The 15,417-nt window shown below is 49.2% G+C and overlaps 1 protein-coding gene across 1 annotated transcript in view; it reads left to right on the forward strand.

Annotated features, from left to right (window-relative positions):
- Positions 1–15,417, forward strand: part of prex2 (phosphatidylinositol-3,4,5-trisphosphate-dependent Rac exchange factor 2) — a 624,716-nt gene that overhangs the window by 122,831 nt on the left and 486,468 nt on the right. Inside the window, exon 5 of the mRNA XM_038808469.1 lies at positions 15,201–15,302. Within this exon, the coding sequence (XP_038664397.1) occupies positions 15,201–15,302 (102 nt within the window). The remainder of the gene's footprint in view (positions 1–15,200; positions 15,303–15,417) is intronic.

Below are 15,417 nucleotides of genomic sequence, written 5' to 3' on the forward strand. Positions count from 1 at the left end.
AGCAGTGCACCAAACCTTGGGCGGGATTCTCCAATAATGGGGCTATGTCCCACGCCAGCGTGAAAAGTGGGGACAACCACTCTGGCGTCCACTCCCCACAGCTCCAGCTGGAGCGAGTTTGCGCATGCGCGGAACGGCCGGCATGATTCCGCACATGCGCGGAACGGCCGGTGTGATTCCGTGCATGCGCGCTACGGCCGGCGTGCTTCCGTCCATGCGCGGGGGTTGCTTTCTCTGGCAAACACACCTGGTCGCTACCGTCGTGAAACGGGAGTCAGAAGCCCGTTTGGGGCTTGTAGGTGGCCTAGAAAGGAAAGAGCACTACGACTGTGCTCGGGAGGGGACAGGCCCACGATCGGTGCCCACCGATCATCGGGCTGGCGCCCAAATTGGATGCACTATATCCCCTCCGCTGCCCCGCAAGATCAAGCCGCCACGTCTTGCGGGGCGGCTGAGGGGAAAGACGGCCACCGCGCATGCACGGGTTCGTGCCGTCAGCGTCATGACGTCAGCCGCGCATACGCGGGTTGGAGCCGGCAAACCTGCACATGCGCGGCTGACGTCATTAGGCGCGCCGGCCGCGTCATTATCGGCGCGATGCCCCCGCGGCCGAGATTTATGGAGCGCCGCTCCTAGCCCTGCCGGGAGGGGAGAATAGGGGGCGAGGAGCGGCCTCCGAGGCCGTCGTGAAACTCGGCCGAGTTCACGACAGCCCTCCCGATTTTTCCCGGGGGCGGAGAATTCCGCCCCCTGTCTCTGGGTGACCAGAATGCGTGAACTTCCCTATCAAATCTGAGTACAGAACTGTCTGCAAGCCTATGATTTAGATTTTCTTTTGTTGCTGGCATCACAAATCTTGTTTTATGGTTTCTCAAATATTGAAAACCAACATTGGCCTATTTTTGTAATGTTGTTTTCCATACAAACGTTACTGCACCATGCACTGGTTTAGTCATTCAGTCTTTGCTTTTTACTTATTCCTGGATTGTGGGCTATTGTCCATCCCTAATTGACCTTCATAAAATGGTAGTGAGGCACCTTTATGAACTGCTGTGCTCCATGTAGTAGAGATACAGCCACAATGCTGTTCGAGAGGCTGTTCCAGGATTTAGGCTCAGCAATGATGAAATATATATTTCCACATAGCTATAATTTGGGAAACTGTAGATGGTGGAACTCTCATGCACCTTCTGCCCTTGACCTCTGAGATGGTAGAGGTTTGAGTATTCCCAATGAAGTGTTGTTGGTGAGTTACAATAATTCATCTTGTAGATGGCACGTGTTGTAGTCACTGTGCACCAATGGGATGATGCTGGAGTTCGGATCTACCAGGACTTGATGGTGGAGTTGGCAAAAAGACGAGCAGCGTTTGCGCGAGTGAAGACGGCACTATACAAAAAGGGGATGCGATTTGGTATGGTATACCCGGCGAAGCTGAGGGTGACGTATGATGCCAAAGACTTTTATTTCGAGACAGCGGAGGTGGCTGAGGCGTTCGTGAGAGCAGAAGGCTTGGGACAGAAGTGAGGAGTGGATCTGGAAGAGAGACTGTGGACTGTGATTGGGGGGGCTGGAAAATGTACAAATGCTATAACTTTCTTTTTACTGACGTGTATTGTAATTTGCTTCACTTCACATTGTTACGGAGTTCAAGGTATTGGTTGGGTTGATTGGCATTCTGTGTTGCGACGGTTATATCTTATTTTAGTGAATGGTATGGGTTGGATTGTTGTTTTTGTTTTTTCTTTCTCTGGGACTGGGTGGGAGGGGACGATATACCTTGGCGGGGTGGGGAGACACCCGCGCTAGCTAACTAAAGTCAACTAGTGAACGGAGGTGAGGTGAGAGGAAGGCTGCGGACATTGGAGCCTGGTTAACAGGTTTCAATGGGCCTACAAGGCGAGTGGGGGGGAGGGGGAGGGGGGAGGATTGATGCTGGGAGATGTTTTTTCGAGAGGAAATGTGGGGGGGGGGGGGGGGGGGGGGTTGGGGGGGGGGCAAGGGGTTCGATGTTAATAATGGATAGGGGCGGGTCAGGTTCATGGGACAGGGCCCGGTGGTATGATGATCGTGGATAAGAAGGGTGGGGGGGTGGTGAGAGACCCCCAGTTAGGATCGTCACATGGAACGTGAGGGGGTTAGGAGGTCCGGTCAAGAGGTCAAGGGTGCTTGCGCATCTTCAAAGTTTGAAAGCAGATGTAGCAATGCTGCAGGAAACTGACTTGAGGGTGAAGGACCAGTTGGGACTTAAAAAGGGCTGGGTTAGTCAGGTGTTTCACTCTGGATTTGACGCAAGGGCTCGAGGGGTAGCGGTAATGGTCAGCAAAAGAGTACGCTTCCAGATGGAGAAGGTGGTGGCAGATCAGGGGGTTAGATATGTGAGTGTGACAGGGGCGCTGGAGGGGAGGTTAGTGGCGCTGTTAAGTGTATATGGTCCCAATTGGGACGATGTGGGATTCGCAAAGAAGGTGTTTGGGGCCATCCCCGACTTGGGACACACACAAACTGATGGGGGGGGGGGGACTGGATCTTGGTGCAGGAGCCAAGGTTGGACAGGTACGGCCGCGCTCGCTGGTCCCATCGGGGGGGGGGGGGGGGGGGGGGGGGGGGGTGAAGGCGCTGGCTGAGCTAATGGTGGAAATGGGAGGGGTGGACCCTTGGAGGTTTCTGCACCTGAGGGAATGGGAATACTTGTTTTTCTCAGCAGTCCAGAAGTTATACTCGCGGATCGACTTTTTCGTGGTGAGGAAGGCTTTGCTGGCTGGGGTGAAGGGGTCGGAATACTCGGCAATTGCAGTGTCAGATCATGCTCCGCATTGGATGGATATGGTACTGGAGAAGAGGGTAGCGCAGAGGCCGGGATGGAAATTAGATGTGGGACTTTTGGGGGACCAAGTGTTCTGTGACAAAATTGGAAAGGTAATTTAGGAATATGTAGGTTTCAACTGTACGGATGTGGTGTCGAAGGCAGTTGTCTGGGAGGCTCTAAAGGCAGTGGTGAGGGTGGGTTAGAGCGGCAGAGGGTAATAGATGAGATGTTGGAGGAAGATAGGAGTTATGCAGAAGATGGGGACCCAGCAAAGCTGGAAAAGAGGAAGGAACTACAGGCAAGCTTTGACCGACTATCTACCAGGAAGACGGTGTGCCAACTGAGACAAGCAAGGGGTGCAGTTTACTAACATCGGGCGGAATTCTCCGACCCCCCGTCGTGGCCCGAATTCTCCGCCACCCGGGAATCGGCGGGGGCGGGAATCGTGTGCGCCGGTCGGCGGGCCCCCCGTGGCGATTCTCCCGAAGTCCACGCCTGGTTCCGGTGGGATTGGTGGCGCGGGTGGGCGCCAAAGTCCTGGGGGGGGGGGCGCGCGGGGCGATCTGGCCCCGGGAGGTGCCCCCACGGTGGCCTGGCCCGCAATCGGGGCCGACTGATCGGCGGGCGGGCGTGTGCCGTGGGGCACTCTTTTTCTTCCGCCTTCACCATAGTCTTCACCATGGCGAGGGCGAAAGAGACCCCCTCCCCTGTGCATGCGCCGGTATGACGTCAGCAGCCGCTGACGCACCGGCGCATATGCGGACCTCTGCCGGCCAATGAAGTCCTTTCGGCCCCACCTGGCGGGGCACCAAAGGCTGTTTGCGCCGGCCGGCGTAGCGGGAGCCACTCCGGTGTGGGTCTAGCCCCTAAAGGTGCGGAGAATACCGCACCTTTGGGGAGGCCCGACGCCGGAGTGGTTCACGCCACTCCGTTCCGCCGGGAGCCCCCGCCCCGCTGGGTAGGAGAGAATCCCGGCCATGGTATGTTAGCCGGTCAGCTCCGGAGGGAAGCAGTGGCAAGGGATAGGGCAGGGAAGTTGGTGGTGGCTCTGGATCTGATTAACAAGGTCTTTGAGGAATTTCATGAGAGGTTGTACAGGTCAGAGCCACCTGGGGGAGACCTGGAGAAATAGGAATTTCTAGATGGATTGGAGTACCCAAGGTTGGGGAGGGGGACAGGGCTACATTAAAAGGAGCGATAGTGGAACGGGAGATAAAAGATGGGAGGATGCAGTCGGGGAAGGTGGCAGGGCCGGATGGGTTTCCGGTGGAATATTATAAAAAATTCAAGGATAAGCTGGCACCCCTGATGTTGGGGATGTTTGAAGAGGTGATAGGGAAGGGGGTGTTGCCATAAACCTTGGGGCAGGCATCGATTTCCCTGTTGCTAAAAAAAGACAAGGATCTGACGGAGTGTGAGTCGTATAGGCTCATATCACTTCTGAATATGGACGCAAAAGTATTGGCGAAGGTACTGGCGGGTAGGCTGGAGGAGTGCCTCCCGAAGGTGATAGGTGAAGATCAGACAGGGTTCGTGAAAGGCAGGCAACTCTTTTCAAACGTCAGAAGGGTATTGAATGTCGTTATGGCACCAGCGGAGGGGAAGGAAACAGAGGTGGTTGTGGCATTGGACGCTGAGAAGGCGTTCGACTGGGTAGAATGGGAATACTTGATGGAGGCTGCGGAGCGGTTTGGGATTGGACCAAGGTTTGTGAACTGGGTAAAGCTACTATATAAGGAGCCAAGGGCGAGGTCAGCACAAACAACATCAGCTCAAGATACTTTTCTCTCCACCGTGGGACTAGGCAGGGATGTCCTATGTCCCCCCTGCTGTTTGCACTCGTGATTGAGCCATTGGCCATCGCATTAAGAAGTTCGGGGGTATGGAAAGGAATAGTGCCGGGGGTGGGGTGGGGGGGGGGGTGGGGGGGGGGGGGTGATAGAGCATAGGGTGTCCTATGCCGATGACTTGCTGTTATACGTGTCGGAACCGAGTGTGTCGATAGGGGTAATATTGGAGCTGGTTTGAGTGTTTGGGTCTTTCTTGAGGTACAAACTAAATCTAGACAAGAGCGAGTATTTTGTGGTGTCTCGGGGGTGGGGACAGGGGTGGGGTGGTTGCCATTCCGTAGGGCAGGGACTCAATTTAGGTACCTGGGGGTGCAGTTCGCCCGGGAGTGGGGGGAGGGCTCCGCAGGTACAACATTTCTAGTTTGGTGGGGAGAGTGAAAGCTGATCTGACAAGGTGGGATGGTCTCCCTCTGTCACTGGCGAATCTCTTTACATGTCTACAAGTTTGCTGACGATACAACCATAATGGGCCGGACCTCGAATAACGACGAGTCAGAATACAGGAGGGAGACAGAGAACCTAGTGGAGTGGTGTAGCGACAACAATCTCTCCCTCAATACCAGCAAAACTAAAGAGCTGGTCATTGACTTCAGGAAACAAAGCACTGCACACACCCCTGTCAGCATTAACGGCACCGAGGTGGAGATGGGGAGCAGTTTTAAATTCCTACGGGTGCGCATCTTCAAAAATCTGTCCTGGTCCACTCACGTCGACACTACCACCAAGAAAGCACAACAGTGCCTATACTTCCTCAGGAAACTAAGGTAATTCGGCATGTCCACATTAACCCTGACCAACTTTTACAGATGCACCATAGAAAGCATCCTATCGGGCTGCATCACAGCCTGGTATGGCAACTGCTCGGCCCAGGACCGCAAGAAACTGTTTATTTTTCAATGCCTGCCGATTTTCCTGCCAAAGGCTTTTTTCAGAGAGATTGAGGGAAGGATTACTTCGTTCATATGGGAAGGAAAAGTGGCTAGAGTTAGAAAGGTGCTGCTACAGAGGGGAAGGCAGGCAGGGGGTTTGGGTCTTCTAAACCTTATATATTACTACTGGGTGGCGAATGTGGAGAAGGTGCGGAGCTGAGTCAGAGGGGTTAATTTCCAGTGGGTCAGAATGGAGGAGAGTTTGTGCAGGTGGTCGGGATTGAAAGCTCTAGCAACAGCACCGCTCCCAATGTCCCCAGGGAAATACTCAGGGAGTCCGGTAATAATAGCTTCATTGAGAATTTGGAGGCAGTTTTGCCAACACTTTGGGTTGGGGGCAGGGTCAAGGGAAATGCCGATTCAGAGGAACCACAGATTTGAGCCAGGGAAGTGGGATGGAAATTTTCGGAAATGAGAGGAGAAGAATTGGATTGGATTGGATTTGTTTATTGTCACGTGTACCGAGGTACAGTGAAAAGTATTTTTCGGCGAGCAGCTCAACAGATCATTAAGTACATGGGCAGAAAAGGGAATAAAAGAAAATACATAATAGGGCAACACAAGATATACAATGAACTACATAAGCACTGGCATCGGAAGAAGCATACAGGGTGTAGTGTTAATGAGGTCAGTCCATAAGAGGGTCATTTAGGAGTCTGGTGACAGTGGGGAAGAAGCTGTTTTTGAGTCTGTTTGTGCGTGTTCTCAGACTTCTGTATCTCCTGCCCGATGGAAGAAGTTGGAAGAGTGAGTAAGCCGGGTGGGAGGGATCTATGATTATGCTGCCCGCTTTCCCCAGGCAGCGGGAGATGTAGATGGAGTCAATGGATGGGAGGCAGATTTGTGTGATGGACTGGGCAGTATTCACAACTCTCTGAAGTTTCTTGCGGTCCTGGACCGAGCAGTTGCCATACCAGCTGTGATGCAGCCCAATAGGATGCTTTCTATAGTGCATCTGTAAAAGTTGGTCAGGGTTAATGTGGACATGCCGAATTACCTTAGTTTCCTGAGGAAGTATAGGCACTGTTGTGCTTTCTTGGTGGTAGTGTCGACGTGAGTGGACCAGGACAGATTTTTGAAGATGTGCACCCGTAGGAATTTAAAACTGCTCACCATCGCCACCTCGGCCCCGTTGATGCTGGCAGGGGATGTACAGTACTTTGCTTCCTGACATTAATGACCAGCTCTTTAGTTTTGCTGGCATTGAGGGAGAGATTGTTGTTGCTGCACCACTCCACTAGGTTCTCTGTCTCCCTCCTGTATTCTGACTCGTCGTTATTCGAGATCCGGCCCACTATGGTCGTATCGTCAGCAAACTTGTAGGAGATTTGTAAGGAGATTAAGTCACTAAAAGATTTGTTTCTTGGGGGTCGGTTTGCAGGATTGAAGGAGCTAGAAGCGAAGTATGGGCTGGAGCAGGGGGAAATGTTTAGATACATGCAGGTTTGAGATTTTGCCAGAAAGGAGGTACAGAGCTTCCCGGAGGAGCTGGCCTCCACATTGCTGGAGGAGGTGCTGACGACAGCGGGACTGGAGAAGAGGGTACTGTCGGCGGTTTACAGAGCTATTTTGGCAGAGGAGAAGGCACCACTGGAAGGGATGAAAGCACAGTGGGAGGAAAAGTTAGGAGAGGATATGGAGGAGGGGTTTTGGTGTGAGGTGCTCCAGAGAGTGAATACCTCCACCTTGTGCGCGGGATTGGGGCTGATACAGCTGAAGGTGGTATACAGAGCACACCTCACGAGGGCGAGGATGAGCCGATTCTTTGAAGGTGTAGAAGATTTGTGTGAATATTGTGCGGGGAGTCCCGCTAATCACGTTCGTATGTTTTGGTCCTGTCCAAAGCTGGAGGATTACTGGAAGGAGGTTTTTTGGGGTAAATTCTAAAGTGATGCACGTGAAACTGGACCCGGGACCCCGGGAGGCCATATTCGGGGTGTCGGACCAGCCAGGGTTGGAAACGGGTGCGGAGGCAAATGTTGTAGCCTTCGCCTCGGTGATCGCCCGAAGGCGGGTCCTGATAGGTTGGAGAGCAACCTCTCCACCCTGTGCCCTGGCGTGGCGGGGGGACCTGCTGGAATTCTTGACTCTTGAGAAGGTTAAGTTTGAACTGAGGGGAAGGATGGAGGGGTTCTACAATTCATGGGCATTACTCATTATGCACTTTCAAGAACTGGATAACATCGAACATTAGTTGGGGCGTGTGGGTGGGAGGGTTGGGGGGGCGGGGGGAGGGCTGTGTGCGTTAATGGCGACTATGGGTGGATCCCTAATTCCTTTTTGTCATTTGTGTGATCATGCGGGCTCATGGGGGCAGCACGGTAGCATGGTGGTTAGCATAAATGCTTCACAGCTCCAGGGGCCCAGGTTCGATTCCCGGCTGGGTCACTGTCTGTGCGGAGTCTGCACATCCTCCCCGTGTGTGCGTGGGTTTCCTCCGGGTGCTCCGGTTTCCTCCCACAGTCCAAAGACGTGCGGGTTAGGTGGATTGGCCAGGCTAAATTGCCCTTAGTGTCCTAAAAAATAAGGTTAATGGGGGTTGTTGGGTTACTGGGATAGGTATACGTGGGCTTGAGTAGGGTGATCATTGCTCGGCACAACATCGAGGGCCGAAGGGCCTGTTCTGTGCTGTACTGTTCTAAATCTAAATCTAAATGTTTGGGGGTTGGTGGGAGGATGGGATCGTTGTTGTTGATATGGGGATTGACACATTTGTTACTGATTATTGTTTATTGTTGGTTGGTGTAAATTTGGGAGAAAATGTGAAAAAGGAGAATAAAAAATATTTAAAAGAAAAGGAATACAATTGGTCGCTACCAGAATGCAAAATGGGCTTAAGGGGAATTGACAGGCGATTTTTCACTGTGCCCAATCTTCATTCCACTGAAGTTCATATTCTTGCCGGAGAATCATTTCCTGTCACTGTTACTTTAACCTGGTTTGAAATTAAAGATCTTGGCAATATTTACCAATTCATTTACAGAATGTGGGTGTCACTGGTTGGGCCACATTCTTAGTTGCCTTGAGAAAGTGGTGATGAGCTGCCTTCTTGAGCTGTTGCAGCCTTGTGATGTAGGTGCAGCCACAATGTTGCTTGGGAGGGAATTCCAGGAATTTGACCCAGCAACAGTGAAGGAGCGGCGACATATTTCCAAGACAGGATGGAGAGTGACTTGGAGGGGAGCTTTCAAGGTGTTCCCATGTATTTGCTGCACGTGACCTGTTAGATGGTAGCCTTGCTGAGTTCTTGCGCTGCATTTGTAAATGGTGCACACCGCTGCCACTGTTTAGAGGGAGTGAATATTTGTGGAAGGGGTACCAATCAAGCCGGCTGCTTTGTCCTGCTTTGTCGGGCTTCTGGAGTATTTTTGGAGCCCCACTCTTCCAGGCAAGTGAAGAGTATTCCATCACTCCTGACTTGTGCCTTGTAGATGATGGGCAGGATTTGAGGAGTTCGGAGATTAGTTATTCGCCTCTGATCTGCTGTTGTAGCCATAGTATTTATATGGCAAGTCCAGTTAAGTTTCTGGTCAATGGTAACCTCCAGAATGTTGCAAGTGGGGGAATTCAGCAATGGTAATACCAGTGAATGTCAAGGTGCGATGGTTAGATTCTCTTTTATTGGACATGGTTATTGCCTGGCACTTGTGTGATGCAAATGTCACTTCCACTTATCATCCCAAGATTGGATATTGCCCAGGTCTTGCTGCATTTTTGTGCTCCAGAACTTGCTGCGTCCCTAGCCAAGCTGTTCCAGTACAGCTGCAGCACTGGCATCTACTCGGCAATGTGGAAAGTTGTCCAGTTGTGTCCTGTACATAATAAACAGGACAAATCCAACACAGCCAATTACCGTCCTATCAGTTTACTCTACTTCATCACCAAAGTGATGGAAAGAGTCATCAACAGTGCTATCAAGCGGCACTTACTCAGCAATAATCTGCTCACGGACACTGAGTTTGGGTTCCGCCAGGGTCACTCAGGTCCTGATCTCATTACAGTCTTGCTTGAAACATAGACAAAATAGCTGAATGTCAGAGATGAGGTGAGAGTGACTGCCAGGTGTACATTTGACTGAATATGGCATCAGCGAGCCCGAGCTAAACTGGAGTCAATGCGAATTGGGAGGGTAAAACTCTCCGTTGGTTGGAGTCAATACTGGCACAAAGGATATTGGTTGTAGTGATTAGAGGGTCAATCATCTCAGCTCCAGGACATGACTACAGGAGTTCCTCAGGGTTGTGTCCTAGGTCCAACCATCTTCAGCCTCTTCATCAATTACCTTTTTTTCCATCATAAGGTCAGAAGTGGGAATGTTTGTAGATGACTGCACAGTGTTTAGCACCATTTGTGACTCCTCAGATAATGAAGCAATCCATGCCAAATGCAGCAAGACCATGACAATATCCAGGCTTGGGCTGACAAATGGCAAGTTATATTGGCGCTGCACAAGTGCCAGACAATGACTATCTCCTACAAGAGAGGATCTAACCACCGCCTCTTGACATTCAATGCCATTTCTATCGCTGAATCCCCACAATCAACACCCTGGAGGCCACCATTGATCAGACATTGAACTGGACTGGCCACATTTATACTGTGGCTATCAGGGAAGGTCAAAGACTAGGACCACACCCCCCCAAAAAAAAAGCCTGTCCACCATCTACAAGGCACAAGTCAGGAGCGTAATAGAATATTCTCCACTTGCCTGGATGAGTGCAGCTCCATCAACATCAAGAAACTCAACACTATCCAGGATAAAGCAGCTTACTTGATTGTTCCCCCTTTCATAAACATCCAAACTCTCCACCACCGATGAACATTGGCAGCCATGTGTACCATCTACAAGATGCACTGCAGTAGCTTATCAAGGTTCTTTCGACAACGCCTTCCAAACACACGACCACTACCATCTAGAAGGACAAGTGCAGCAGATACCTGGGAAGCACACCACCTGGAGGTTCCCCTCCAAGTCACGCACCACCCTGACTTGGAAATATATCGCTGCTCCTTCACTGTCGCTGGGGCAACATCCTGGAACTCCCTCCCTAACAGCACAGTGGGTGTACATTCACCTCAAAGACTGCAGCGGTTCAAGAAGGCAACTTACCACCACCTTCTGAAGGGCAGCTAGGGATGGGGAATAAATGCTGGCCTAACCAACGACGCCCACATCACGTAAAATGAATTCACAAAAATAAAAAGTTGGGTATGGACTGCTTCAATATCTGAGGAGTTGTGAATGGTGCTGAACATTGTGCAGTCATCAGCGAACATCCCCACTTCAGATCTTATGATGGAAGGAAGGCCATTGATGAAGCAGCTGAAGATGGTTGAGCCTAGGCCACCATCCTGAAGAACCCCTGCAGTGATGCCCTGGAACTGAGCTGTGTTGTGGTAAAAAGTACAGCTATTCAACCTTAGTGCTTTTCACTCTTCCACTCACCATGAGAAACCAGACGAAGGCTCTCAGAGTGAAAAATCTAGTCCTTTAAGCGAAGCTACAGCAGGAGCTATTGGCATTCCAAATCGGGACACCAGAGAGCACAGATTCAAAAATGGTACAGGTATACTTTGAGGTTCGGTTACAACAAATTAGCATTTTCCAGTCATTTGTTACTGGTTATCTATGTCCAATCATGACTATCGATGAAGATTACATCATGCATAGTATATGAGATTAATTAGCCAATCACGTCAAAGGTCTGCATACTTAATGAAATTATCCAATCACTACAAAGGCACGTATGTTGTCTTGCAATTAGTGATATCGGTGGTCTGATATCTAATGTGTCGCTATCAATCACCTTGTTTCCTGCTGTTTAATGGCTGTTTTTGAGGTATGGATGCTATCCATCACCGCTCCCTGTTGATATGGGCAGACACCCTGGAGCCAGATCAAATGGTAGACTGTCCCAGATTGTTATACCAACATTCAGTTTGAACGCCTGTGGAGTTTCTGCCTGGAAGCTGGCTTCAAATCACAGATTGTGTCCTTGAGGTGTCTTTCTCAAATTGGTAGCTTGGCTCTCACAGTAAGAACTGAAAATTTTAAATTCTCCAGTAAATGATGAGGGTGGCACGTTAGCACAGTGGTTAGCACTATTGCTTCACAGTCTTAGTTAAAACATGAACAAAAGAGCTGAATGCCAGGTGTGAGGTGAGAGTGACTGCCCTTGACATCATGGTCCCAGGTTTGATTCCCGGCTTGGGTCACTGTCTGTGCGGAGTCTGCCCGTTCTGGCCATGTCTGTGTGGGTTTCCTCCGGGTGCTCCGCTTTCCTCCCACAAGTCCTAAAATACATGCTTGTTAGGTGAATTGGACATTCTGAATTCTCCCTCCGTGTACCCGAACAGGCGCCGGAATTGGCGACTAGGGGCTTTTCACAGTAACTTAATTGCAGTGTTAATGTGAGCCTACTTGTGACAATAAAGATTATTATTATTGAGTTTTTTTTAACTGGTTGCAGTGTAATACATAAAGATGCCCAAATTACCCTCTTCAAGATGATTGACCTGTAACCATAACAACATCTTTTGTGCCAGGTATGATTCTAACCAGCTGAGGGATTCCTCCTAATTCCCATGGACTCCAGTTTTGTTAGGGCACCTTGATGTTATACTCAGTCAAATGCTGCCTTGATGTCAAGGGCAGTTACTCTAACCTCACATCTGGCATTCAGCTCTTTTGTTCATATTTGAACTAAGGCTGTAATGAGGTCAGGTCTGAGTGACCTTGCAGAACAAAACTGCCCATCAGTGAGCAGGTTATTGCTGAGTAAGTGCTGCTTGATAGCGCTGTTGATGATCGCTTCCATAACTTTACTGATGATTGTGTGCAGGATATACTTGGGCAATTTTCCACATTATTGGTAGATGCCAGAGTTGTAACTGGACTGGGTCAGCTTGACTAGCGGTGCGGCAAGTTCAGGAGCACAAGTCTTCAATACCATTGCCGGAATATTGTCAGGGCCCATAGCCTTTGCAGTATTCAGTGCTTTCAGCTGTTTCTTGATATCACCTGGAATTAATCAAATTGGCTGAAGACTGACATTTGTGATGTTGGGGACCTCTGGAGGAGATCGAGATAAATCATCCACTCGATACATCTGGCTGACGATTGTAGCGAGTTGTTCAGACTGATCGTTTGTACTGATCATTCAGGATGGGGATATTTGTGGAGCCTCTACCTCCAATTAGTAGTTTAATTGTCCACCAGCAGGTCAGTAGCATGGTGAAAAAACAGCTGCTTTCTGCTACAAACCCATTTTGTGCTGCTGGTGGTGATCCATTACACTATCATAGTACAAAACGTCCTAATATGATTAGTAATCACACTTCAAATCCAGGTCGCCAGTCACTAACATATTGACAACTGTCCTCCCAACTTTCAGCCAGTTTCGCTCATCTATGCTCAATCGCTGGCTTTGAAAGCAGATCAAGGCAGGCCAGCAGCATGGTTCAATTCCCGTACCAGCCTCCCCAAACAGGCGCCGGAATGTGGCAACTTGGGGTTTTTCACAGTAACTTCATTTGAAGCCTATTTGTGACAATAAGCGATTTAGGGGCTGGTTTAGCACACTGGGCTCAATCGCTGGCTTTTAAAGCAGACCAAGGCAGGCCAGCAGCACGGTTCAATTCCCGTACCAGCCTCCCCAAACAGGCGCCGGAATGTGGCAACTCGGGGTTTTTCACAGTAACTTCATTTGAAGCCTATTTGTGACAATAAGCGATTTAGGGGCTGGTTTAGCACACTGGGCTCAATCGCTGGCTTTTAAAGCAGACCAAGGCAGGCCAGCAGCACGGTTCAATTCCCGTACCAGCCTCCCCGAACAGGCGCCAGAATGTGGTGACTAGGTGCTTTTCACAGTAACTTTATTGAAGCCTACTCGTGACAATAAGCGATTTTCGTTTTTCATTTCATTTCAACCTCTTTCACCTCGTTACCGTCCACTTCTTTTCACATGAATATTTGCTGTCTGACATATTCTTCTCCCTCCTCAGAGGCGGACTTACCATGAAACACGCCACATTGGCCAGTCCCCCTGCTGCAATGGGGACCCCATATTGGGAGGTGTTGTGGTGTGGAAGCTCGCCTCTGCTCTTTTATTCATTGATGTGCCTGTCTGCATGTAGCCACACACCATCAAGAATTCCCATGCCACAAATGGCTAATCATCATCCAATTGTTGCCCATGCACCCAATTGCAGAGCGTTAGCTCATTCATTTTGACCTATCACGTTCAGAATACCCTGACCAATCAGAATGTGCCATTCTGGGTGAGCTTTTCGAAAAGGCCAACCAGAGCCAGGGTGAGTGCAGTATTTTATTAATGTGTCTGGCCACCCATGACCCACGCGATTGAATAACCGTCAATAGTCTTGGATGTCATTTTTGATGGTGGGGTGAAGCATTTGACAAATAAGAGTTTGTTTAGATGGTTGATGAGTTTCTGTATTAGAGGCACACTGCGGGAACAATTCTCTGAAAAGTCATTCAGGTAATGTTTTAAAGGGTGTGTTAATTTCAAAGTTGCGCAGGAGCAGCGCATCAGAACGCATGGAGCCAGAGATTGTTGAACCCAGCATTAGGTTAAACAAAACAATATGTACAGTTTGTAAAGCTGAGCTTAAAAAAGTCTGAACAGGTCAAACTCCTGGTGGCGAGCTGCTGAAGCTCCGTAGAACCCGTGCGGCTTCAACAAAATTCAAAACGCTGCACAAAATCGAGGCTTACTGCCTCAGTTGGACTGTGGCTCCATTTATTGCATCCAGAACAACTCTTGAAAAATCTGAATGGCAAATGCGGGATGTTGAGCGGCAGAGCCGACTGGTTCTACCATTATTTTCGCATCTCAAAGCCCATCTCCACTGGGAACATTGAGGCCACATATGATATAGAGGTTGAAAATGACAGATGCTGCTGAGTTAAGTTTTACAGGGGATGGAGCTTGACATCACCACTGGGGCAGGGCCTGATGTGGAGCCCTGCAAAGAGGGAGAGTGTAGAGCCCCTAAAACTGTAAGTCTGCTTCTGACCCTTCTTACATTTTGAGTTGGGTTAAATTGAAACTCAACACACATTCTTGTACTCCTGTTTGTTCTCTTACAAAAAGGAATTCCTTACCTCCTTTACTGTATCTTTCCTGCTGGAATCTTCTGACATAAAAAATAAGCCTGGTGTCAGCTACTCACTGCTATGTGATTACCTCATCTTTCACCCGCTTTTCAACCTTTGTGTTTTTTTCAGTTTAGATATTAACCCTTTGACTGGTCTTCACAATTTTAAAAACTCCGTCCTAGAGCCCTTCAGTCCGATCAAAGTGGCTTCTGTTCAACATTCTCATTGCTGAACTATAAATTATCAAAGCATGTCACCTCCATATTGAAGAAGCATACTGGAAATCTATTGTGCTGATGTGCTATTAAAAATATGAATTATGGAAATGCAAAAGGATGGCTGGAAATGACTTTTGATTATTTATTTTTAAAATTAATACACGTGTGATCAATGCAGTTACAAGTGACTTATCAATCCACAAGCTGTTTGATAATTGCATTATAGACTGTGCAATTCTTAATTTATGTCATTTTTGCATCTTGAAACTCAAGGGTTGCATGCTGCTCGCAGGACGGAAGAACCCTGACGTTCCTCTTGAAGGATACCTAGTTGCTCCCATACAAAGGATATGCAAGTATCCACTTCTGCTAAAGGTACTTAAGATAATGATACAAGTTGTTACTTGACACAGATTTTCTACTTTAAATATGTCAATATACTACTTCCCCTCCCATATCCAAGGAATGAATTCGTATCTACAACATGATT

This window comes from Scyliorhinus canicula, chromosome 10 (genome assembly GCF_902713615.1).
Source record: "Scyliorhinus canicula chromosome 10, sScyCan1.1, whole genome shotgun sequence".
Lineage (NCBI taxonomy): Eukaryota > Metazoa > Chordata > Chondrichthyes > Carcharhiniformes > Scyliorhinidae > Scyliorhinus > Scyliorhinus canicula.